At 42.8% G+C, this 25842-nt stretch overlaps 1 protein-coding gene across 2 annotated transcripts in view; it reads left to right on the top strand.

The window, feature by feature from the left end:
- NALCN (sodium leak channel, non-selective) overlaps positions 1–25842 on the top strand; it is a 353058-nt gene that overhangs the window by 275891 nt on the left and 51325 nt on the right. For both annotated transcript variants that reach the window (XM_056109424.1, XM_056109431.1), the window contains 5 exons: positions 1395–1468; positions 19709–19810; positions 20343–20412; positions 22238–22329; positions 22424–22546. In XM_056109424.1, coding sequence (XP_055965399.1) covers positions 1395–1468; positions 19709–19810; positions 20343–20412; positions 22238–22329; positions 22424–22546 — 461 coding nt within the window. The remainder of the gene's footprint in view (positions 1–1394; positions 1469–19708; positions 19811–20342; positions 20413–22237; positions 22330–22423; positions 22547–25842) is intronic.

Below are 25842 nucleotides of genomic sequence, written 5' to 3' on the forward strand. Positions count from 1 at the left end.
GACTGACTAGTCTTCAACACCATTTTTCAAAGAGATTTTCCTACCTCCACTTCATACTTTCTGCTCCTTTATCAAATATTTATTATCCACATACCTGAGTGTCTGTCTCTGGACTCTCAATTCTGTTCTATCAGTCTGAGAAGCTGTCGTTATTGCAGTTTTGATTACTACCCTTCTTATTTTTCCTAGGTTTGCTTTGGCAATTTGGGAGAGTAGGGGGCTTTTTACTCCATGTAGACTCTGAACCATCTACTATGACCCTTCTTCAGTGACATCTCTGTGTGACTCATCCAGGCAGCCTCATCCCCTCCATCCTGAGTCCTGCAACCCATCTTAACCGTTCCTTCATCTTGCCTCTGCACCATCTACTCTGTACACCTTGGGATTGATAAAATCATGGATTATACTTTATTTTCCTATTTCAGAGGGCAAGAACTTCAAGTGCTATTTATGCCCTATCTCGGTGGTCATGAACATCTCCCGCAGCTTAGCTGTCCTAACCTACAGATCAAAGTGAACTATCACTGTTCAATGATTGTCTTGGGGTCTGCCTCCTAAAGTCCTACTCAGTCATGACTCTTCTGAGGATAGATTCCCTGTTTGTCTACTTGTTGGCTGTCCACTTGGCATCTCCCTGGGCTCCTCTTGCTTCAGCAGGACAGAGCTGTTTGGGGAATGTACTTTCTGCTTATGAAATCCACCTCTGGAACTTGTTCTCTCTTTGAACTTCTGTCAAGTCCATGTCAAATCTCTTGAGAGCTTGTTTCATTAGTCTTCCTCCTGGCAGGTCAAACAGCTCCTAAACTCATCATCCAGAGTAGAATGAGGTCGTAGACCAAGAATTGGAATGCAGTTATATGTGGGTTTGGGAAACCTTTACTAATCAGTAATGATTAGGCACACAATTCTACTTCCATGCTCTATTCTTTGGAAACAGAACAGTTTGTATTCAGATGTAAGGAAGGGGCTGGAGCGATAGCACAGTGGGTAGGGTGTTTGCCTTGCATGAGGCTGACCTGGGTTCGATTCCCAGCATCCCATATGATCCCCCCGAGCACCACCAGGAGTAATTCCTGAGTGCCTGAGCCAGGAGTAACCCCTGTGCATCACTGGGTGTGACCCAAAAAAACAAAAAGATGATGTCAGATAATGCCCTTACTAGTGAGCATAGTCAGTACAGCCCCCTGCCCAAATAAAAATAAGATTGAAGAATACAATTAAATGACTGAATCAATGGGACCAATTTGTGATTTGATTTAGTGATGTTAAATGCTGTAGTGGGGGAAAAGGCGCGTTTAATCTTTTAATTGTTTATCTGCTTAATGCATTGGATGATTCATCAGTATGTCTCAACTTTATATCCCAAAGCTAAAGCCATACTTATAATTTTTCAGCTGCGGAAGTCTGTTTTCAGCATCAGGGCAAGGAATCTTCTGGAAAAGGAGACCGCAGTCACTAAAATCTTAAGGTAACACCATTAAATGTTTAGACATTTAAATACAATGTGGTTGTATTGAGCAGAACAAATGCTTTCAGTAAACTAATTTTCTGAATATCAAGACTGACTTTCTGTTAGTAGATTTGGGTGCTGATGTATAGATAAATAATGTCAATTATATGTTTTTCCTAAAAAAGCCATGGTTTATTAGTTCAACTGGCATTTCTTTTGCTTTTTGTGCATTGAATATGAATTATAAGCATTTACAAAAAAAAAGGTGAAAAATTTCACAGTGATTCATCCAAGTTTTATGTCTTTTTTGATAGCCAAGGGACAAATCACAATTTAAAAGAGTGATTCCCAAAGTGGGAATGATCTCTTCATTCCCACTTTTGGAAGAGATGATCTCTTCAAAGCTCACTGGAGTGATGGCAGGGCTGGGGGGAAGGGGCAGGAGTAGCCTAGGATGAAATTGGAAGGGATCTTCTGTTTGTTCCCTTAAGAAGGTAGATGTCCAGGGGAAAGCTGAGTAATTTTCTTTCTGAAACAGGCCAGTAAGCAGGCAAATTTGGGACCCTCTTATATAAAGTGAAATTTAAAAGGTTTTAGTGAAATCAGGCATGTGGCTCAGTAGTGGAGTACACACATTTTAAATGTGAGGCCCTGGGTTCTAGCCCTGATGACAAAATAGAATGTTTACTATTTACTCTGAATGCATTTTTAATTATAAGGATCAAAACTTCCACTTTAAAGTGTCATTTGAGTATTTTATAAGATATTTTATAATGCAGAGTAACGTGGTCATTGCAAAAGGACCTGATCATTTGGAATATCATTTGAGCATATACTCATTGTCATGTGTAAATGATAAATTTAAAAATTGAGAGCTAACAAGGTAAATTCATACTAAAAAGCTAGTTACAAATTTGGACCAAATGGAAAAAGATACTCTGCTAGTCCACCTCAGTTCATAGGATTAATTGACCATTAACTAATTTTTACCAGAAGATATATGTATACAAATATGATATTGCAATATATATCACTATAACCTGGATAACTGTAGTGGGAAAATAATGGCTATGTATATATGACATGAGAAACTATTTTTACTTTATAACATTACCTGGAGTTTATATGACTAAACTAACTAAACAAAATAATATTCTATGGATTTGCTATTTTATGTTGAATAATAAGCTATACATATAGTTGAGTATGTGTTGGTATACCTTTTATGGGTTGAGCTTAAACAATTCTTGAACTTGTATATTATCAGCAGGGAATTGAATGGGAAGAATCTAAAAGTCTCCATAAGACAGAAAAAGGGACATTTTTAAGAAAATGCATAGCACACGTGTCTCAATTTTCTTTGGTTTCCAACTGACTTACGACCATCATCTAGTGCTGCAAAGCTGAACTTGAGCATTTCCTAGGGTTTCAGGATCTATCCTCTCCTAAACAGGATAAATCCCTAGGGTGACCTCCCAGGTGCTCCAAGCTCACACCCCTCCCCCACCCCAGGATCCTTCCCTTGTCACAAAAGCAGGCTGGACACTGGATCAGGGTGGCTGGTCTAGCCTGGGCTTGACTCAGGGTAAAGGCACTTTAACCTCAATCCAGGAAAGACTCCCATGAGAACTGTACTGCCAAAGCCTGTGTCCCAAATCTACCTGCCAATTCAAGAACCAGAATGACCCCACTGACCTTTCTGGAATAGTGGTCGCTCAGCCACAAAGAATGTGCTCACAGGGTTCCCAAACATTTCCAGAGCACAGCAAACAAAGGCACTTGGGAGACCCTGATTTTCCAGTCTCAGCTCTTCTCAATCTAAGAACTTTTCTTTATCTCTTCTTCCACTTTTCTTCCCACTATCCTTATTCTCTCCTTATTCCCTTTTTTCTTTCTTTCCAATTCCAAGGAGAAACTCTCATTTATCCATCTGAAGTCATGAGGACACTATTGGGGGTCTCTGTCTACCACATAAAATCTCTGGGCGGCCAAATACAGAGCTTCCTCCTGGTCCCACGGGCACTTGGTTTTCTGTCTGGGTAACCAATCTGTGGAAAACATCCTTCCAGTAATTCAGCTCCCACAGGCTCAGACTTTGGAAGAATATGGCATCAAGTGAACATGTGTCAACATGATTATTTGAATTGAAAGATAAAGTTAGATTTGTTTTTCTAACATGTGTAGTTGGTAGATTGATACAGAAAGTGGTATCCATAATTATTCGGCATCAAAAACTTGAGTATGGAATAGATGAGACTCTGCAGAGTTCTCTCTAGAGAAAAGCACATATACAACAATGCTCAAAATCACCCCCTTGACTGCTAATTAACATTCTGAAGAAAACATGTAGTTGTTGGCTTTTAATGGACCTTTTGGTTTTAGGAAAAAGAATGGTTATGGGGCAGCTGAGCAAAAAAGATTTTCCCAGTAATTGTATAGAACCATTAGCAATCACTGCATTCTGACTCCCTAAAAGTGAGAAAGAAAAAACAAAGGGTAATTGTCAAACCTCAGCAATTAAGAGGTTATAGTCAAGGAGAAAAAATAAAGTTTATATTTCGGGAGATACAAACTTGATATTTAGAGAGGCTTTGTCCTTCTTTAAAAATTGTTTTCTTATTGCTAAACTATTGTTTGCAAGACTGAAAGGCACATGTGTGATGAGAGACTGACAGTTCTTTCAGGGATACTTGCCTTTGGACCTGGTTAATGACATTACAGTTCTTGTACTGATGGTGAAGGTGTGATGGTGATAGTATAGCAGTGATATCATACCTGCATGTGCGAGGCCCCCAGCAACTGCTGCAACAACTGCTGGGTGTAGCCCCCCCAAAAAATTCTCATACCACTATATTTTAGGAATAAATATTTTTAAAAATGTTAGGATTAGTGTACCTAATTGAACATTAGATGAGAACCAGCTATTTTTAGATAACTGGTTTGTATAATTGCGTGAACTACCAAGAAATGGTCTGATCCATTGCTGTACCATTCTGTTAAAGTGTTGTCAGGACACTCCTAAAACTAGCAATGAAATATCTTTTTATGTTAATTAGTCATACTCAGGGCCACTCCTGGCTTGGTGCTTGGACTTTACTCCTAGAAGCGCTCAGGAAACAAAGCAGTTCTGGGCACAAACTTGAGCAGAAGCGCCAGCCTTTTGAGGTATCTCTCAGCCAGCAGAACTTCTTACTGACTAACATCCTTAAATTCCTAGACATGAATTTCCCGGAATGGGTAGCTGTTTTTGTGATGGAGAGGCCTTAAATTCTTGCTTCTGATTAATAAGCTGCAGAGCTGACCACATGTCAAGACCCACATTTCTGAGTATCCATCTTCCATAGGAACGAAGGCTGCATTATCCCCGCCAAGAGTTTACTTGGTGGCGTTTTAGACCCACACAGGAAAATTCCTTTTTGAGAGAGTATATCTCCTGGAATCTGAGATATTTGAATCTTTAGTAAAGTCATTTTTTTAAAGTTTTTGACATGGATTCATTTCCAATTTATGTTCGTCTACTTTGAATTTCTAGAAACTTAACAGATACTTTGAGATCTAAAAGTGAATTTTGGACTGTATTTGGGAGCTGAAAGAAAATAAGTCCCACTAAGGTTGTTATCTGATGAGAAACAAAATGGTTCATTTGACAGAGTTTGGAAATATTCTCATATACTTGATCACAGGTGACTCCTTTGGCAAAAAAGAACAACTGAATTTATGTCTGCGTGTCTGTGTGTGTTGCCAGTCACCAGAACTAACCTCATACATCCAAGGCATGTACTTAACTGTTGAACCACATCCCTAGCCACATGTGCATTTTTCCAGGCTTATATGAAAATAATTTTGAAAGAAAATAAGTCCCACCAAGGTTGTTATCAAGATTGCTGCTGTTAAAATCACCGTATCATTCTACTCCACTAAAGAAAAGTTTAGAAATATATTTCACTACCTCTATTGCTCAATACTTATATTGCAAACCACAACATCCAAAAGGAGAGATAGAGAGCAAAAGGGAATGCTCTGCCACAGAAGTGAGGCGGGGTGGAGGGGACAGGGTGGGGGTGGTGGGAGGGATGCTGGGACAATTAATGGTGGAAAATGGGCACTGGTGGAGGGATGGGTACTCAATCATTGTATGACTGAAACACAAGCATGAAAGTTTGTTTGTCTGTAACTGTACCTCACGGTGATTCACTAATAAAAAAGATTTTTTAAAAAATTTTAAATATATATATATTTCACTACATCAGATAAAGTCAAAACAGAATGGCAGTGTGCTCTCAAAAGCTTCTGTATCTCTACTCATGACTCTAATGCAAAGCCCTGACATTGAGCAAAATTACATCTTTATTCCTCATAGGCTGAATGCACAGAGAAAAATTATAACAAAATAGTTATACATTTAAAAAAATTAGCACACACTTTCTGTTGTTGTAGGAAGTCCCACTCATGAGTGAATTGCTGCTGCTCGCTCACTAGTTAGATGGCATCTGTACAATGCTTTTGGATGATCTATCTGCCTTAATATTTGCATTCTGATGTTTAGATCAATGACATAATTTTCCTTGCCATAAACATGTATTAATAATTGTCGTAAATCTAAGGAATGGTCTTCAGATGAATGCTTCTGACTACAGGGAAACTGAATATAGTTAATGGCTTCTGTAGGACTAGTTTTTCTCATCATTTTAAGCAAACCATTTTTATTGACAACAATTACAATTTATATACTACTGAAATACATATAAAGACTATTGAGATTTTCTTCCCACAAGAAAATGATCCAAAAACTTCATTCATCCAAGAATGTTTCTGTAACATCTTCTAATTCATTTTCAGAGACACCAAACATTCTCTCAAGGAGTTCGCATCTACCCTTACAAAATACTTAGAACACTAGTCAGATATAGAAGCCTTCACTGAATCTCTAGTTTTCTGGACACAATAGTCACAAGAAAATCCATACATGGCATAACCACATTTCTTTTACTAAGTGATTTTAACAATTGAAATTATTTGTCTAAAATATTCGCTGGAGCACAGTGGTAGGGCGTTTGCCTTGCACGCAGTCAACATGGCCGACCCGAGTTCGATTCCTCTGCCCCTCTCGGAGAGCCCAGCAAGCTACCGAGAGTATCTGGCCCACACGGCAGAACCTGGCAGGTCACCCGTGATGTATTCGATATGCCAAACACAGTAACAACAGTAACAAAATATTCCATATGGTGAACAACAAACCCAGTGCTCATACCTGTGCTCATATTTCTTTGTGCTTGTGAAAAAAATAATTAATGCCTTTTAGACTGGCCGAGCTGGGTTCAATTCCTCTGTCCCTCTGGGAAAGCCCGGCAAGCTACCCGTGACGCATTCAATATGCCAAACACAGTAACAACAAGTCTCACGATGGAGACGTTACTGGGCCTGCTCGAGCAAATCAATAAACAACAGGAGGACAGTGCTACAGTGTAGACATGAAGATCAAGGTGTACAGAAAGGGAGGCTGAGAAAAGAATCATTAATTAAAATGTATTGAGAAACACATGAGATGTCGGCTGTTATGTATATCCCATTCAATCTGCACAACACATTCAAGCAGGAAGAATACTATTATTATGCCCAGGTCCAAGAGGATCAAACTGACTCTTCGAGAGGGGATTGAGGGGAGAAAGAAATTTTCCCCAGGATTTCATACCCTGGGGACAGCTTGGTCAATACTAACCATAGCTAACTACCACTAGAGCAGAGAGAGTCACGTGCCCTGACAGCTTGGCACCTAGGTCCTCCCCCTGATTGGAGAGGGGCTGACTGTAATGGATTTGGTGCCTGTTTCCACGTGGACTTCCTCTGGGTATTCTTAGCAGCCCTGCCTGTTTAAGTACCACTAGACTCAGAATGAAAATGAAATGTCTTACCTGAGCTCAGTCCCACTCCTGCACCCCCGACTCACCCCTAAGAGAGCCAGGGGGCTCAGAACCAAACACTGCGTGCCACTCTGGAGCCAGGCATCAAGTTCTACTCTCTGCTTCCAGATTACAGAGGCTCCTTCTCAACGCCCACTTCACGTGTTGACAAACTAAGTATCCCTTGTTTTTGCTGTACTTGGGCAGTATTTTAGAATATATATATTCATCGATTTGCTCGAGCGGGCCCAGTAACGTCTCCATCGTGAGACTTGTTGTTACTGTGTTTGGCATATTGAATACGTCACGGGTAGCTTGCCAAGCTCTGCCGTGCGGGCGAGATACTCTCAGTAGCTTGCTGGACTCTCCGAGAGGGGCGGAGGAATCGAACTCAGGTTGGCCATGTTGGCCGCTTGCAAGGCAAACGCCCTACCACTGTGCTATCGCTCAGATATATATATATATATGGTACCCCAGCTAGTGTTACACAAAGTTGCTAGGTCAAAGGGGCAGTTAGAAACTGAAATTCAACTCTCTCCTTACCTGTCAATGTGCGTCACACCCCAGCCTTCACCTCCTAGCATGGTGTCATATCCACAATAAGAAGTATCATCCTTCTCCAGCTGATGCAGTTTATACAAAGGTACTATACTAATATTGGCTCTATTCTTAGATATTAAATATTAATAAAATATTTTGATATGAAGTATTAATTTTGATAGTTATATTATCTGATTGAGAAAGGTTAGTTGTTGGTTTTCCTTTTATTAAATTTTGATGGAGCGGGAGAGCTAGTACAGGGGTAAGGCACTTGCTTTGCAGGTAGCTGACCCCAGTTTGATTCCCAGCATCCCATGTGATTCCCTGAGCCCTGCCAGGAGATATCCCACAGCAGAGAGTCAAAAGTAAGCTCCGAGAACCATGGGGATGACTCATAAACAAAAGAAAACCAGAATAGATCTTGTGGTTTTTTGAGGCTGGGAAGATAGTGCAGAGGGTAAGGCACTGCCTTGCTTGCAGGCAACCCCAGTTTTATCCTCTTTACCACATATGGTCCCCCAAACACTGCCAGGGAGAGTCACTGACCACAGATCTGGGAATAAGCCCCAAGCACTACCAGGTATGGTCTACCCCTGCCCCCCCAAAATCATTTTTGTGACTTTTGAAGACTCCTGTACACTAGCTGAACAATTATCTGGAGACAGAGACTAAAGCACAGATGCAAACAATGTATTAGAATACACTAAAAACAGAGATAAAATCTGTGAGCAAATACATTTGTATGAAACATAAAATAATGAATGTTTTAAAGAATAACTTGATTAGAGCAAAATTATATCTAGTTTTTTAATAACCAACTTCCTTTCCTTGAACTTAAAAAATATTAAACTGAAATATAATTGACATCTAATCTATTAGTTTCAGATGTACAAGATAATGATTCCAGGGAAATTAGGTAATGAGAGATGTTTACAGTAAGTCCAATTAACATCATTCACCCATCTAAAGTGATTTTTTTTGAGTAATGCGTAAATTGTGGTTATCAAAATATTACATTTTAGAGGCTGGAGAGATAGTACAATGGATAGGGCACTTGCCTTGCAGGAAGCTGACCCGGGTTCAACCCCTGGCAACCCATATGGTACCCCAAACACAGCCAGGAGTCAATCCTAAGCACCGCTGGGTGTAGCAAAAAATTATATTTTATTGAGACATTGAAATGTATATAATTTATAAATTATTTTTAGATGAGCCCCAGAATGATGGGTTTCCTTTTACTGCTTTGTCATTGGCGGGTAAAGAAATAATAAAGAAAACCACATCGGTAGAACAATTGGTTCATATGGCTTATGTAGCATTTGCAAACACCTGCTTTGATTAGAATTTAAAATTGCAGTGTTTGCACTGTAGCTTACATTTTCTGATTCAGTCATTGGGTTACTTAACTTTGAACTTCAGTGAATGACAGATGTCGGGGTGCAGATATATTATCTGCTGAATTCTAAGAGTTGCTCTAAAGGTATGGAATTCCCAGGAGTTAGTTTTCCTTTTTACTTATTGGACATAGATTAACACATCAAGTTTTCTTGTATTTTTCCACCCACACTGAGGGCCTGGTCACCAGTGTGGTTCTGCATCTAGATCTGAAAGCATTCTCGGGAGTAACAAGGACCATAAGTCTGACCTGCTTGGGGAACTAGCATGTATGCAGGCTGACTCACAAAAGAAGCTCTTCTCTAGGGTTGAAAAGCAGCTTCTTCTTCACCTCAGCAAGAGCCATGGCCCCTCGGGATCTTCTGTTGTCCGGGAGCCTGAGATTCCCCGTCACAGGGAGGAAGTTGGATGGGAACTGCTTCCAGGAAACACTCATTATTCTTTCTTTGGCACCATTCTAGAGAATTTGACAGAATTACCTCCGAAGGACTGCTTCCCTGCCGGCTGTGGTTACATTCTATTAACCAACATCTGATAATGCTTTCTAATGCGTTATCTTGTGGAGCTCCAGGTACCAGTAAAATCCCCTGAACTTCAGCTCTGCAAATTACATTGCAATTCCTTTAGATGGTAATTACATCAAATGCCAGATGGTATCTGTAACCAAACTTCTAGAATGGGCGAACATAATTTGAAGACTCCTCAGCCCTCTCTTTTACTCCAGAATGCACAGGTTTTCCCCACAGCCTTGTTCAGGAACATTAAGAAAAAAGACATAGAGATGAAGAAGAAAGAATCCGAGTTCCCCCCACCCCCTGCCATTCTTTCTATAAACAACTAGTGGTGTTTAAGGGCTAATAAAGCCCCAAAGATCTCTCTTGTAGTCACATCTTTCAGCCAACTTAAAAATATTTGAGATGGAGAAATGTCAAGAAAAATAGTGACAATTTCTTAAGACATCATTCTCTTCCCTCATACTCCATAAAAGATATATATATATATATATACATATATATATATCATAGAAGGGTTGTCAGAGAAGGGGTGATTGAAATTCCACATCACAAAGGCAATGCAGAGCAGGGGGTGGGGGGTGGAGAGAATCAATCTTTCATATGTTTTTTTCAAAGGCTTGGCAAGAAACCAGGGGTAATATTTTTGCAACTGGGAATGTGTGTTTGCTGAAGAATATTCCCACATTTGAATCATCATCAGGGGTCCTGGTCTTGTTTTACTTTCAAAGGTAGAGAGGGCATAGCATTAACCCCAACTGGGGAAGGGAAAATGCTTGGCTGTAATTCTCCTCCAGGGAGAAGAAATAAAGGGATTACATATGCCTGCATAATGGGGAATTTCCTCACTCACACAAGACAAAAGACTTCATTATTTTTCACCAGACACTTGAAGCCCTGTGCCTCCTGGTTCCAGAAGCCAAGCAGACCGGCCTCTTTTTATTTTTATTTTTATATTGAGCTCCTAGATGGAGTTTCTAAGAAACTGCCCTTCTGATACTTGCCTTGACGGAGGGGTACAGCAAAGAGGTTGGAGGTCCTAATCCTGAAAGATTCTGCTGCTCTTTCTGCTGAAGCAAAACCAGACATCATCCAAAGGTTGTCCTCTAATTTTGCTTTTTATCTAGGCAGCAAATTCATATTTTTCCCTGAATATAGCATAATCTATTCTGAGGTGAAGCCAAAGGCATCTAGATTCTAAAGAAAAATTGAAAATGGCAAACATTGAAGTACTGTACCTTCTGAGTCAGTTCATATGCTCTGGGTTGCTTCACTCACACTGGCAGTCCACTGTTCACTGGTTAAGTATTAAAAATCTCTAACTCCTTAGACATTTGTTTTTGTAGGTGGCCAATATCTCCATTAAGACAAGTTATGTTCCAGAGGTAGATCAGCTCTCTCATTTAGATTGCTGAAGTGAGTTCATCCCAACTTCTTGTAGCTTTGCAGATTTTCCAGGATACTTTTGACATATGACATAGATAATATATTTATAAATATTGTATTTTTCAAGAGTAATGTCTTGATTTTCTTAAAATAAAATTACATCCCTAGCATCTCATCTCTGCAACACATGGTTTGATTGGCCTAAAAGATATCAAAGGAATATTCTTTGATTTTTTGATGCTTTGGGTTCACACCCAGTGATGCTCAGAAGTTACTCCTGGCTCTGGGCATAGGAATTAGTCCTGGCGTGCTTAGGGGACTATATGAGATCCCAGGGATCAAAGCCACGTCGGTTACATGGAAGGCAAATGCCCAACCCACTGTACTATCACTTTGGCCTTCAAATGAATATTTTTAAACTTTCCCCTCTTACCAAGTGTGCTTCCAGCTCTGTTTGTCTGGTTGTTTTTGTGCTCTGTAAATATGAAGAGATCAAAGACGGGAGTAAAACATTTGATCTTCAGAGAAATCCAAGATTCATTCAGTTAGCAAATATTATGGAGCACCTCGTGTATATAAGGCCAAGAGGGGAGCGAGGAAGACAGAGCCAGACCCCATGCTCTGGGACTCTCAGGATCACAGTGTGTCTGTAGAACTGAAAGGCTCGAGAAGTTGTCCTGGACAGAGGGACTCCTGAGGTGACAAGGTGAGCGCAGAAGGACAGCTGAGCTAGGTCCTGTGCAAGACATTCTGGGGTCCGATCTCAGTTCTCTCTAGAAGACTCTTGACATAGTTTGAAGACCTGGTAATCATGACAATAATGGTTACTTGTTGCTGTGTTCCAAGTTGTTCCAAAACTTTGTGAGTTAAACAACATAGGATTGGAGTACAGCAGCTAGATCAAATCCAAGTTTGCTTGGATTTGATCCCCAGCACCCCACAGTCTCACCAGGAGTGATCTCTGAGCACAGAGCCAGCAGTAAGTCTTGAGGGAGTAAGCCCTTACTCCTCTGGGGATATGTCCCCCCAAAAGATAAACAAACAACACCAGATTATCTCAAACTAGAATGTCCTGGAGTGTGTAGTCACATTCGCGGCCCCACCATCTCTTATACTCTAACCCACTTACTTACCAAAAGTAGCAAACATTTGATTGGTTTTAACAGACTTGCTTGTATTCTCTTATATTCGGGCTTAAATAACTCCAGAATGAAATACAACAACCATCACACACTTCCCTCTTATTGTGGTGGGAAGGTGCTCAGTGGTGGGATTGGTGTTTGAACATTCTCTGCAATGAACTATTATGAACTACTTTATGAAAATAAAATATTATCTCAAGCTTCCCATTATAAATAGGTCCAAAGCAACCTGGATCTCCAGATCTGACTCCAGGGTTGGGTTGGGTTGGGGGGGGGGGGGGGTTCATCTATCAGTGTTCAGGACTTGCATCTGGATCTGTGCTTAGGAATCACTCCTGGTGGTTCTTGGGGGAGGCTTAGGGTGCTGAGGATCGAACCCAGGTTAGCCATGTGCAAGGCAAGCTCCTGCTTGGCCCCTCATGCAGCGTTTTGAATGGGAAGCACTGACCCTCCTGCCCATTCTCTGGTTTTTAGTGGGGTTTAGTACCTTAGGGGCTCTTAAGCGAAGGCCCTCATTCCTAAACACTTTGTAGGGGCACATGCCCTGAGGTGGATCTCACATTCCTGTTTGACATCTGTATGTTTTCTTTGGAGAAGCACACTCTCTGGGTGGAAAGCGCTAAAGAAGTTCATCAAAATATTAGAAATAGATCTACCATATGAGTGAGAAGTTATACTGGCAGATATCTCTTCAAAGAGCACAAACGCACTCATTTGAAAAAATAACCTGCATTTCTGTATTCATCGAAGCATTATGTATAATAGCTAAGATGTATATATAACCCAAGTGTTCCACGACAGATGTGTGGATGAAGAAAATATGGTTATAGGACCAGAGCAATAGCACAGCAGATAGGATGCTTGCTTTGCACACAGCCGACCTGGGTTCAATACCCAGTATCCTATGTGGTCCCCTGGGCACCACCAGGAGTAATTCCTGAGTGTGAAGCCAGAGGTAACTCCTGAGCTTCTCCAGGTGGGACCCTAAAACTAAAAAAATAAATAAATTTAAGAAAATATAGTTATATACAATGGAATACCAAGAATTGAAAGAGCTATGCTTGGAATATCACGTTTCACTCAAATGAGAGAAAGAATCCAGAGTTCCGACATCCGTCGACGATCAAGAATCAGGGACGCTGTCTCGTTTGCCAAGGTGTCAAAAATCAGATGGGCTGCTCACGTAATGAGATTTGGAGACGAATGCTGGACTGGATTCCACGGGATGTCAAAAGATCGCGTGGCCGCCCACCTACCAGATGGTCAGACTTCTTCGTCAAGATCATGAACGATCGGTTTGAGGCTCTTCATGTTCCCAGAGTGAACAGATGCCATTGGGCTACACTAGCACGCGACAGGGACAAATGGAGACGTTACTGGCGCCCGCTTGAGCAAATCGACGACTAACGGGAAGTTAAGTGATTAAGTGACAATGGAATACTACTCAGATATTTTTTTAAAGATGAAATTATGGTATTTGCTGCAAGATGGAAGGAATAGAGAGTATTGCACTAAATGATATAAGTTACAAAGACAAACAACTGATGATGATTTCACTTTTATGTGGATCTAACGAAACAAGTATAAGCAAATTTAAATTACCACTTGGATTCTGACCAATACCCAAGGCTACCAGAGAGTGGAAGAGGGTTAGAACTAAGGTACGAGAACTCCAGTGAATTGTAGGGGAGAAGTATTGGTTTGTTGGCGCTTGTCAGGCTCTGGTAACTTACCTTTGAGGAGAATTGACCCTGTATTTCTGAAACAAATAGTGTTCTAAGTCAACCTGCTCTCAGTTCAGAGAGGTGGATATCCCCAGAGATCATCTCCCCAAATAACCATGGCTTCATCGGAGCGAATGAGAACAAGACAGAGTGAGAGTGAGGAGGCAGAGGAAAACACTGATTTATTTAATCACGAGTAGCCCGTCACATACCTGTTTGCCACTGTTCATTGGAAGCAAGTCACTTAAGGTGGGATTATCAAGCACCTCCACATGACTTAAGGTGGGATTATCAAGCACCTGACATGACAAAATGTTTATTTCTGAAAACGTATTGCTTGAGTGAACAATACACTTGTTGAGAGTAGCCACAGATGCCATTCCATTCACAGGGCTGCAATTCCAGCCACTACAGCCATCACCTTTCAGAGCAACCTTCCTCTGCAAACATTGCTCTATCTGCAACACGTTGGAACATCCCCCTCGGTGGAGAGGACATAAAAATAATCAAGAACAACTAGATTTAAGTGTCTGGGTTTTAAAGCATGTTCAAACGCGCCTCAGTTGAGCCTTCCAGCTCCCTATGAAGTGAGTAGAAAAGGTGTTTTTTTTAATTTTTTTATTTATTTTTTTTTAATTTTTTTTAGTGAGACACCATGAGGTACAGTTGTAGACTTACAAATTTTTGTGCTTTGTTTTCAGTTGTACAATGATCAAATACCCATCCCTCCACCAGTGCCCATTTCTCACCACCACGGATCCCAGTATCCCTCCCACCCCCCAACGCCCCCATCCCACCCTGCCTCTGTGGCAGGGCATTCCCTTTTGTTCTCTCTCTCCTTTTGGGTGTCGTGGTTTGCAAAAGAGGCAACGAGTGGCGATCATGTTTGGTCTTTTTTTCTCCATATTTTTCACATTAGGTATGGACCCTTTCTGCCCATCGTGTGCCTGAGATGCAGTAACTAAGGTTCCCAAGCAGAGATCAGATAGATGTGGTTCTAAACTTATGTTTTTCTCTCTATTTTTTTCTTGCATTTTACTGCTCAGGGATTACTCCTGGCTCAGTGCTCATAGATGACTCTTGACGGTGCTCAGGGAATCTGGGTCAGCAGGGATCTCTGTTTTAAAGGGATTTGACATTTAAAAAAAAGGAAAAGAAAGACGTGATTGCAGAAGTTTTGTTGACCAAGAACAAGGATCGAGTATAGACTATAAATTAATTCTCTCTTAGTAAAGCTGGCTTTGACTACTATGAAGAGCAGAAACAGGGAAAGAAATTTATTTGCTTTGTTCTTGGAGTTATGCTGTAAACGGGCCCATGGCAGTCAGTAAATAGTTGTTTTTTTCCCCAGTTAAAAGTTCAGTAAAATAGAGTTGTTTGGCATGCGTCAAACCTCCTTCCTAAAGTCCCTAAAGAACTCAACTTCTGCTTAGGGAGATAAAATGACAAAATGCCATAAGCATTCTCCAAAGTTGCTTAATCACATGCTGAGGGAGCGTGGGACACATAACAGGATTTGTGTGTTTGCTTTTCATGGGGACGAATAATGATTTCTCACTGTTACTTATCAGAACCCATATAAGTCAAAGGCTCTGTAATTCTATATCTCACGTTAAAACATAGCCTGGGTCAGTCTATATGCCGGTATATAATAAAACTATATTTTCCTTTAAGAATAATAGAGAAAGTTCTTGTCATGCTTCCATTTAAGCATACTACATATAATCTCCTCCTTTCCATATTGAAGTCAGTCATTTCCGACGAAGCCTATTATTTCCCTAAACAGCAAACTATTTTACCTGCTCAAAGGATGTGGCAATGGCTTATATGCGAAATGTTTGATTTATGTGAAAGCACCCTAATGGGGGCCTTTCTGTACCCTGTTTCCACATTCTCCTGCCCTGGGATAGGCACATCAAGCATCCTCTCTCCATGCCTTTGCTCCTTCTCCCTTTCGCCTGGGTTTATACCCTCTGAATTCCTTCTCTCATCTGTATGGCACTCATTTTTGGCAACTAGTCTCCTTGTATAATGTAATTAGATTGTTCCCATATGTTTTCCTGTAGATAGATTTATGTGTCTATAGAGAGGTTGCTTTTTCCGCATCATCACCTGGGTTTTCATGGAAAGTTTATTGTAGGCAAATCGGCTGTTATTAACTATCCTGGAGACAGTGCCCTGAGAGGTTGTTCATTTAAATGTAATGTTTGCTGGACCCACAAGAAAATAAAGCAAGCCTCCAGAGCGTCCCAGCAAACTACCTTTGACACGCCTCCCCTGCCACTTGCCTTGACCCATCTTTGTCTTTTGCACAGAAATGACATGAGGGCCAGATTCTCACATTAAGAACGATTGCATCACTGGTTCTGTGGGGAAGCAGAGGAGAGGACCTACTTCCGGACCTAACAAGGCTGTGTCCATCCCCTCTTTATACAGAAATCCCCTAGATGAAGATGGCCCTGAGCTTTCAGCATATACCTCTGGAGTTTTCTAGTCCTAAGCCACTGATATCTTCAAAGAAAAGGATGGGATATTACAGCATTTGGTCCAAAGAGAGACTTGACAAAAGGGTGGAGGCTGTGGATCCTTGTTCTAAAACTGAAGGTGGGCTGCTGAATGCGGGGGTCATCCCAGTGAACGAGAGGGACTCACGTGAAGTATCCAGGGAGACCTTGTTACACCAAACCAGGAAAGACACATAGGTCTGCCTCACTGTGCTCAGCCTCTATGGGTATCTCTGGCACCCTGCATAAGGAGGAAATGGAAATGCAGCCCCTACCCTGAGACCAGAAAAATCTTTGGCAGAGTCCTCTCAACCCACTGAAAACCACCAATTTCCACTTGAAACCACTGAGATTTATGTTTGGCATAACTCTGAAGCCATTACAAGTTTTAGCTGGCCCAGACTTAGACTGAATCTTGATTTTCCAACTGCCTCTCATTATCTAGTTTGAAAGTATATTGGCAAACAGTATTGTTGACAAAGTAGAACATGGGGAGAGGGGGTTACAGTAAAGTGATTTTTTTTTTACTATGCACATTTCGGTGGTGGCTATAAGTGTATGTATGCATGCATGCCTATGTGCATGGGTAGCCGGGGCAAGGAATGAAAGGTTAGGCTACAAGCATTCAAAGTATGAGATCCACTGCTGTACCCATGGAGCTATGCCCCAGCCCCTTGGTCTGGTTAAGCCTAGACTTCCAGTTGCATGACAGAACTGAAGTCCAGTCCCCATTCAATGAGGGAACCAGTCAGAGAAAAAGCATTGCCACGCCAGTCACAAGACCCCCTTGCTGGGTGGAATCTGCAGTTTCCCTGGTCACTCTCTTCTGAGTCTCTGGATCAGAGACAGGACGGAGTAGTCTCGTGGCGAAGATGGAAGTGTCTTTCTCCCCCACTGGCCAGCTAGCGCTGGCAGAATGGAAGCAGGAAAGTGGGCCCTTCTTCTCCATAGCCAGTGGCTCTCTAAAGAGGCCGCGTGTTGGTCCATTAAAGAAGAGGGTCTCAGCAGGGTCCCCAGGTCCATTCTGCCGTTGTGGATGCGGCCCTTGACTTGGGTGCTGGGAGATGTTAGTCCCTGGAGTCAGTCTCTGAGGTCCTTGATGGAGCCTGAGCTCAGCTTCCTTTACCATCAGTGTGTAAAGCAGTTCATGCTCCCATTTCAGACGCAATGAAAACTCCAGCTCGAATGGGTATTTGAGTCAGGCTGTACGTGTTTCCTTATAGGTCTCAGCTACTTAGAGGACATCATTGTAACAAAACAATAAAGGCTACTGAGATGATGACTGAAGATTAAGTCTTGACTGTTTACACACGTGGTGTTTATTTATTTTTATGCCAGAATAGCACTGTTCTCTGAATAGATTTTCTCAAGATGACTTCATATTCTTCAATCCTTTGTTTGACAAACATCTCTTCGTATAAGTCATTGGTATCATGCTGTACTCTGTTAATTTGTTCTAGCTTAGAGGTGCAGCTTTCAATGTGACCCCTTTCTAGTTCTTAAAATAATTACTGTCCCATTGATCACTGTAATAAATGCTCATTTAATAGAATGTTTTGTTAAGAGCTGGGATACGGCTCAGCAGTAATGCATAAGTTCCTGGCTTGATCCCCAGTGCTGCAAAAAATAAAATAAATAGCATGTTCTTAGTCTATTTCGGAAAATGGTCTGTGGTGATTATTAAACTAAGAATTGTGATTTTTGGCTTTCTTATATTATTAAGAAATATTTTATATTACATTATCATATTAAAGTTGTGTAATTTTTTCCATAGTTATTTGCAGTTGGGCCCGCTCGAGCAAATCGATGATCAACGGGAGGGCCTTTACCTTTACCTTTATTTGCAGTTATCTTCATCAGCACCCAAGATATTTTAAGTCCTTAAATACACACATGGGTACCCTAAGAGCAAGTGTTTTCAGTATGCTAAACAGGCATAGATCTTTCCTGGAACATCGTAACCCAGAGGCAATCCAGGTTAATTATGATTTGAATAATACAATTCAAAGACAATCTAGAAATGCATTTTAGAGAACATAAATGTGAAAATTAATGTAAAGCGGTGACAGTGGCTCATGTTCAGGTTGAACCAAAATGGCATCCTATGATTTGCATAGCTTAAAGTCTTTGAATCTTAAATCCACACAACACCTTGGAGCCCCGGGTCTCCTGGTGTTACTGATGAGAAATTTGAGCCCAAAGGTCATTTATCTGGTTCACCAAGGGGTGACTTCTAGAACACAGGTCCCTTCACGCGTGTTATTTTCTCTCCACGTGATTATTTTAACAAGTGAATTCCTGATGTCGCCACTTAGGACTTTTTGGAGGAGCATTTTGTTTTTTCTCCAAGTCATTCACACCACAGGTGTTGAGTCGCCCAATTGTCTTCACTCATTAGCAAATCGGAAATTAACACAAACCCAGTTATGGGTTAATGAGGAACATGTGTTGTGTTTTTTTTTTAAGTTTTAATAATTTTGTGGCTGGTTACCTGTAAGCCGCACACAGGTCTACCACTGCGGAGGGTCTTCCGGCCGCAGCTACTTCCCTTTCCTACCATTTCCACCTCTAACTTGGCCTTCCGATTTTCCTGGAGGTCTGAAAAATCTTGGCACGTCTATTCCTCCATCTCAGGAGCCTGGGTGGACAAAATTCCACCCAAATTCTACAACTGGATGGAAACTAGACACATCGTTCATTTTATAGGAACAGTTTGCTCCATGACCTTTGAACGTGTACAGATTTCCAAATATCCTTCCCTAAGGGCTTTTACAAGGACTCTCCCAGGCTAAATGTAAAAACCCATGTCGTGAGGACCTGTGGTTTGACTGGCCCCACTGCTGTCGGAATCCTCAGAGAAACACTCCGGTTGCGGGAGAGGGGGGCAGGGAGAGAAATGTGGGGGGAGAAGGCGCTTTCTGTTTATTTTCCAACCACTCTTTAGGACGATGACAGTTCTGTTTTATAAGAGTTCTTGACACGGAGCTTGACAGAGAAAGCTCATTTATAGTTATGTGTCACTGGCCACATTTTGCCTGATCATTGGTGTTTCCTTAAAAATAATAAGATTAACGAGCACTTATGTATTATTCATTCCAGGCGTACAGATCATGCATTTATCTTAGACTCAACCCCCACCCCCTTCTTTTTCTTAGAGCTTGCACTCGACAGCGCATGCTGAGCGGATCATTTGAGGGGCAGCCAGCAAAGGAAAGGTCGATTCTCAGCGTGCAGCATCATATCCGCCAGGAGCGCAGGTAAGGGGGGGGGGGGGGGGGGAGGGAGGGAGAGAGAAGAGAGGGGGGAGGGAGAGAGGGAGGGAGGGAGAGAGAAGAGAGGGGGGAGGGAGAGAGGGAGGGAGGGAGGGAGGGAGGGAGGGAGGGAGGGAAGGAGGGAGGGAGGGAGGGAGGGACGGAGGGAGAGAGAGAAGGAGGGAGAGAGAGAGGGAGAGAAAGAAAGCAAGGCGAGGGACTCCAGGAACCAGGCCCAACACTCCTGGGGAAATCCCAACTTCTCCCTGATGATGGGACAATGCTCAGACACATACTCAGTCTCCAACGTGTAATCACCTTTGCCTGGGTGGTGGCCATTTGCTCTGGTCCAACCAGAACATCTCCGGAATTCAATTAGATGGGATTCAAGCCCTTTGGACAAGGGTACAGGCCTTTGCTCCGAGCATTGGTTGATGCTTTCGGCACTGTTATTTAATTTCACTTTGAGGAAGGTCATTGCTTGAAGGTCAGAATGTGATGGTGACTTGTGTTGACCAATGGGTTGTGATTGTTTTAGGTCACTGAGACACGGATCCAACAGCCAGAGGATCAGCAGGGGGAAGTCTCTGGAGACACTGACACAAGATGTAAGTACTGAACCAGGCTTGAATGTTAGAAATAAGATTATTAAAAGGTGATTCCAATGCCCACATCTTTCTGTCTCCTTAACACTTCATGCTTGAAGGAATCGGAGAAACAAATGGAATTTCCAATTACAGAATGGTAGCCCCTGAATAGTGACAGAAAATCCAGACATTCCCCAGAAGTACCTGTGCTCCTTTAGACACACAAGAGATACATCAGATATTTTATAGTTTGAAATTGAGAAGACAAATTTTTTTATAAATGATTTCTATCCCAAACTTCCCAGGTATTAAGGAATCTAGATCCATTGTCTACAATTTTCAGAGCTTTATATACTCAGAAGTAAAAATTTTATTTCTAGGGAAAGTTTTCTGTCAAAGACTGCAAAGTATTTCATAAGAACTTTTTGGTTTTAGATGATAGGTCATTCATTCATTTATTTGCTAACTCAGTAAATATTTATCAAGTACTTATGATGTTTCCAGGGAGAAGAAACAGATAGGAGGGTCGAGAGTCTTCCTTCACCGGGGGTTTACTTTCCAAAACAAGAGAAAATTAGCAAGCAAACAAGTATTTGCTAATTGCTGAGTGATTTCTGCTCAGGTTCCATCTTCTCTCTGTGATTGCAAGAGGCTGACTATGGGCTATGAAAGAGTAAAAGGCATGAAGAAAGCAAGGGGGGCAGGGCCAGAAGGATAGTGCAATGGATAAGACACTTGTCTTGTACATGTCCAACTTGGGTTCCATCCCTGGAAAGCACATACAGTCCCCCAAGCCCTGCCAGGAGTGATTCCTCAGTGGAGAGAGAGGAAAGGAGAGAGGGAGGGAGGGAGGAGGGAGGGAGGGAGGGAGGAAGGAAGGAAGGAAGGAAGGAAGGAAGGAAGGAAGGAAGGAAGGAAAGAAGGTCTTGATAGCAGGGTATGTTAGAAAGAACAGTCGATGCTCAACAAATGAAGTGTATCAGAGAACCAAGTGGAGTCATGAGCGAAACACTGGAGAATTCGGAAGCCACCAAGCTGGAGGTGATCCGTTCCCTGCCCCTCCCCCCCCCCCAAGGCCAGATGCATGTGTAGCTGCACCCAGTCCAGTTGGGAGAAAGCCAGTACATACAATAGTATTGTGAGTGAGTGCTGGATTTGCTCTGGGGCCCAGACTGAGCCTGCATAAGTGGGCTAAGAGAATAGAACCATCCTGGACTATGAGCCCAATCAAGTAATTCCATCACTGTCTCTCCATCTCCCAGGGAGTGAAGCTAGGGTCAGGGTCCAGTATGGCCATCTCCACTCTCACCTTCAGTTTCGTGACTCTGTCCCACAATAATACAGGGCCATTCTGTGTCTACACCAAGCCAATACTCCTTTGAAAAGCACTCTCAGCTAGCAGTTGTCTGCATACTCCAGGTCTTGGCACAGTTCCTTCTTAGGGGAACCCATCCCCACCTGTCTGTTTAAAGCGTGAATGTTCTAGCACTCTATCCCTCTCGCAATATTTTCACTTACTCTGATGTTTGTTTGTCTGCCATGCCATGAGAATGCAAAAACCTGTCTCCCTTTTCTCTAGTACTCAAGCCCGACCAAAGCAGGGTTATTTTTTTTTTTTGGGGGGGGGGGGTTGCCTGGATTTCTAACTCTAGAACTGTGCATGGTACTTAAGAGGTGATTATCCATTGTTTTTCTTGGGAAAAAAATATCCTTTGGAGGAAAAAATACTCTTGCTAAGATGACTGTGATCATTCAAATATATTTATGGACATATAATATTTAAAAGTTATCTGGGGGGCTTTCAAAACAGAAACTATTTCGCTATGTTCCCTTTGTGTATTTCTAGCATTCCAATACTGTGAGATACCGCAATGCACAAAGGGAAGATAGTGAAATAAAGATGATTCAGGAGAAGAAGGAGCAAGCTGAAATGAAGAGGTACCAGAACCGGTCCCCCTACCCAAACTCCTGGCTCTGGTGTGGGAACAAGGGGACTTTGCCTTCACCTGACTCTGCCCCATCCCCCCCTTAGGAAAGTGCAAGAGGAGGAACTGCGGGAGAACCACCCCTACTTCGACAAACCCCTGTTCATCGTCGGGAGGGAGCACAGGTTCAGGAACTTCTGCAGAGTGGTGGTCCGGGCACGCTTCAATGTGTAAGCACCTGCGCTGGGCCGGGGAGAGGGTGGCAGGCAGATCAGGATCCTCGTGATGGGGTGACCAAAGAATCTGTGGACTCATTAGTCAGGTGGCTCCTGTTTGTTGAGTGGCCAACCAAAGGGAGAACTGAGTCATCAGCATGTAGTGCAAATTTGTTTTGTGAGTAGCCCACACACAAAGAGAACTCACCTTTCTCCACACACACACACACACCTGGACATGCTGAGCTTGAACTGTTACCTGTTGTCACTATCGAGGTCACTAACTCCATGTCCTCTTGGGACACACACAACCCATGGGAGGCTAAAGCGGCATTGCCAAGTCGTGGCCCATGTCTTCTTCTAGACTCCTTGGGGGTCAAAATACCCTCCCAAAATGATATAAGAAGCAAAGAATGCCCACCAGAGTTTCCACTGCCAACCGGGAAAAGAAGAAACCCCAATAGCTGGTGGCAACGAAGCAGGAGGATGAGGGTGCCACCAGCCCAGAGACTGTGGCCTTTGGATGAACCCAAGCCAGTGTCGCCAGCAGCCAAGGGGGCATAGAACGTTGGTTTTGCACAGCTTTCTGGAAAGGTCCTGAAGACTTGAATTGTCGCAAGAAAAGGTGAAAGCATTGAGCCCTGTTGCCAGCACCCAGGGGCCAGTGCCTCTGAAAATGGGTCTCTGTGGTTGATCTTAAGAAGCAGTTGATCATCATCCCATCCGTAGCTCATGTCAGAGGCCTCTGCATGTTTAGATGGGAACAGTGGTATAAGCTGAGCACCCCAAAACTGCTCCATAAAGTCACGATTTTGTCTCAGATCGAGGAGCCTTTATTAGCAGGCCTTTATTAACGGCTTTCTCAAGCCCAGCCTGGGTGAGAGAGGCAGCCCTGAGTGTGAGAAGCAGGGACTTTGTAAAGGACCAAACCACTTTCTTGGAGTGCCACTAAGCAAGCAAGCAAATTTACAGAAGCCAAACAAAGCAGTTAGCTAAACAATCCATTTGGTTTATACAGAAACCAAAACTAAAGCAAAAAAATTGTTAAAAGAAAACCAAAAATAAAGTGGGCAATAGTTAAACAGAAACCAAAAAAAAAAAGTAGCCAGACACTCAGTGAAGTAGCCAATCAAAAATAAAGTGGTAATAGTTAAACAGAAACCGAAAGTTGTCAAACAATGAGTAGTCAATCAATAGTATAATCAAACAATCAATAGTCAATCAACTGATGCAGGAGCTGAAACTGGTTCTTGACACTCTTCACTCATCCCCTCCCATCCCACATCCTGTAAAGGGCCGAGTGAATCCACACATTCTGGATGCCAAAGCCAAGAGCAAAGCAATTTGTTTCTTTCTCAAGGGAACAGGGTCGTTCTCCCAGAAAAAGTAAAGGCAGGATTCCCTTCAAACATTGTCAGCAGGCTGGTTCCTGCCCCCATCTGTTAGGGGTTCCCTCTAGATGATGAAATGGGGGCACAGACATCTGTAGGGGAAGGGGAAGCCACAGGGAGAAGTGGCCACACACTGGCCAAGGAGACACTTGAGTCTTGCCTTCAGAGCATCCAGTGGTGACCCCTTACCTGTGACCCTTTGACTTGTCTGGGGTGCCCAGGCTCTGGGACTGGGAGGAGTTCTTTCTGTGCTACAGCACTCCTAGAAGGAACAGCCCTGGAGTGGGGGGAACTGTTGAGAGTAAGAAGAGTCCACCTATCCGCCCTCCTTCCACAGAGGAAAGCCTGGAGGCCCACAGAGCTTAGGGGCATGCCCGGATGCGACACCACCTACTGCTCCATTGCTCTCCCTGCTCTTCCAGAAAGGTCTTCAGTGCAATTCCTCTGGAGAAAGCCAGGTTCTCTCAGACACCAGCTGTCACTCTAGATTCAAGCACTTCCTGGCAGTTTTCCACTTGGAAGCATCCTGTGGGAGCCATTTCAATGGCTGGTCATGAAGTCTCCTCCTCACTGATGCTTCTGTCTCCTGGTGTGAGCGACGCTGCTGGTGTGGAAGGGGGCCATGACGGCGGGCTTGGCACTGGGAGTGTGTCCCCCCCACCGTGACCACTGGGGGCTTCCCTGGAAACTGAACGCAGGCTTCCTCAAAGTCCAAGTCACCCCTCACACTCCCAAATCTTATTTCACAGATCCTAATTAAATCTGAGTGAGGTGATGTTTGATTTATTAAAAATAATTTTTGTTATTATGGGCTGGAGTGATAGCACAGCAGTTAGGGTGTTTGCCTTGCACACAGGCAACTGGGCCAACCCGAGTTCGATTCCTCCACCTCTCTAGGAGAGCCCCGGCAAGCTACCGAGAGTATCTCGCCCACACAGCAAAGCCTGGCAAGCTACCTGTGATGTATTCAATATGCCAAACACAGTAACAACAAGTTTCACAATGTTACTGGGCCCGCTCAAGCAAATCGATGAACAACGGGAGGACAGTGACAGTGATTTTTATTATGATAGCACAATGGGTAGGGTATTTGCCTTGCAAGTGGCCAACCCAGTCGACCCGAGTTCAATTCCTCCACCCCTCTCGGAGAGCCCGGCAAGCTACCGAGAGTATCTTGCCCACATGGCAAAGCCTGGCAAGCTACCCATATTTGATATGCCAAACAAGTAACAAGTCTCACAATGTTACTGGGCCCACTCGAGCAAATCGATGAACAATGGGAGGACAGTGACAGTGACAGTGACATTGAATTCAGTAATAGGAGTCCCACCCTGGAGCAGCTAGAGCAAAGAGTCTGAGTGTTTTTATTTTTGTTATTTGTTTGTTTTTGTTTGAGGGGGTCACATCTGGTGGTGCTCTGGACTTACTCCTGAATCTATTCTTAAGGATTGCTCTTGGCAGACTTGGCAAGCCAAACAGGGTACCAGGGATTGAACCTGTATGCAAGGCAAGCATCTCACCCATTAAGCTGTTGCTTCAGCTTCAGAGTCTGAGTGTTTCTAAGAAAAAGTGAAAATTCAACATTTGTGAGACCTGTGTCAGAAATCCAGTGGGGTCATGAGCCAAGCATCTGGAGAACTACAGAGTTTAACTTTAATTAGCATCTGCTCCAAAGTCTTCTGCTTGTCTGGAATGTTCTCTGCTTCTAAAGTTAGCTGGGAACATGTTCCCAGCAAACTTCATGTTCCAGTGGGCCTGTCGCTGAGGCAAAAAAGGAGGTTTTAGAGATAGAAGAAAAGAAGTGGTATTGATGGGTTGAAGGATACCTTTATGCCTATTTTTGGCATAGATTTCCATATTGCTCTCCACAAAGGCTAAACCAGATGGCATTCCTACTAACAGCGATTGAGAGTTCCCTTC

This window comes from Sorex fumeus, unplaced genomic scaffold, assembly GCF_029834395.1.
Source record: "Sorex fumeus unplaced genomic scaffold, SorFum_2.1 ptg000008l, whole genome shotgun sequence".
Taxonomy (NCBI): domain Eukaryota; kingdom Metazoa; phylum Chordata; class Mammalia; order Eulipotyphla; family Soricidae; genus Sorex; species Sorex fumeus.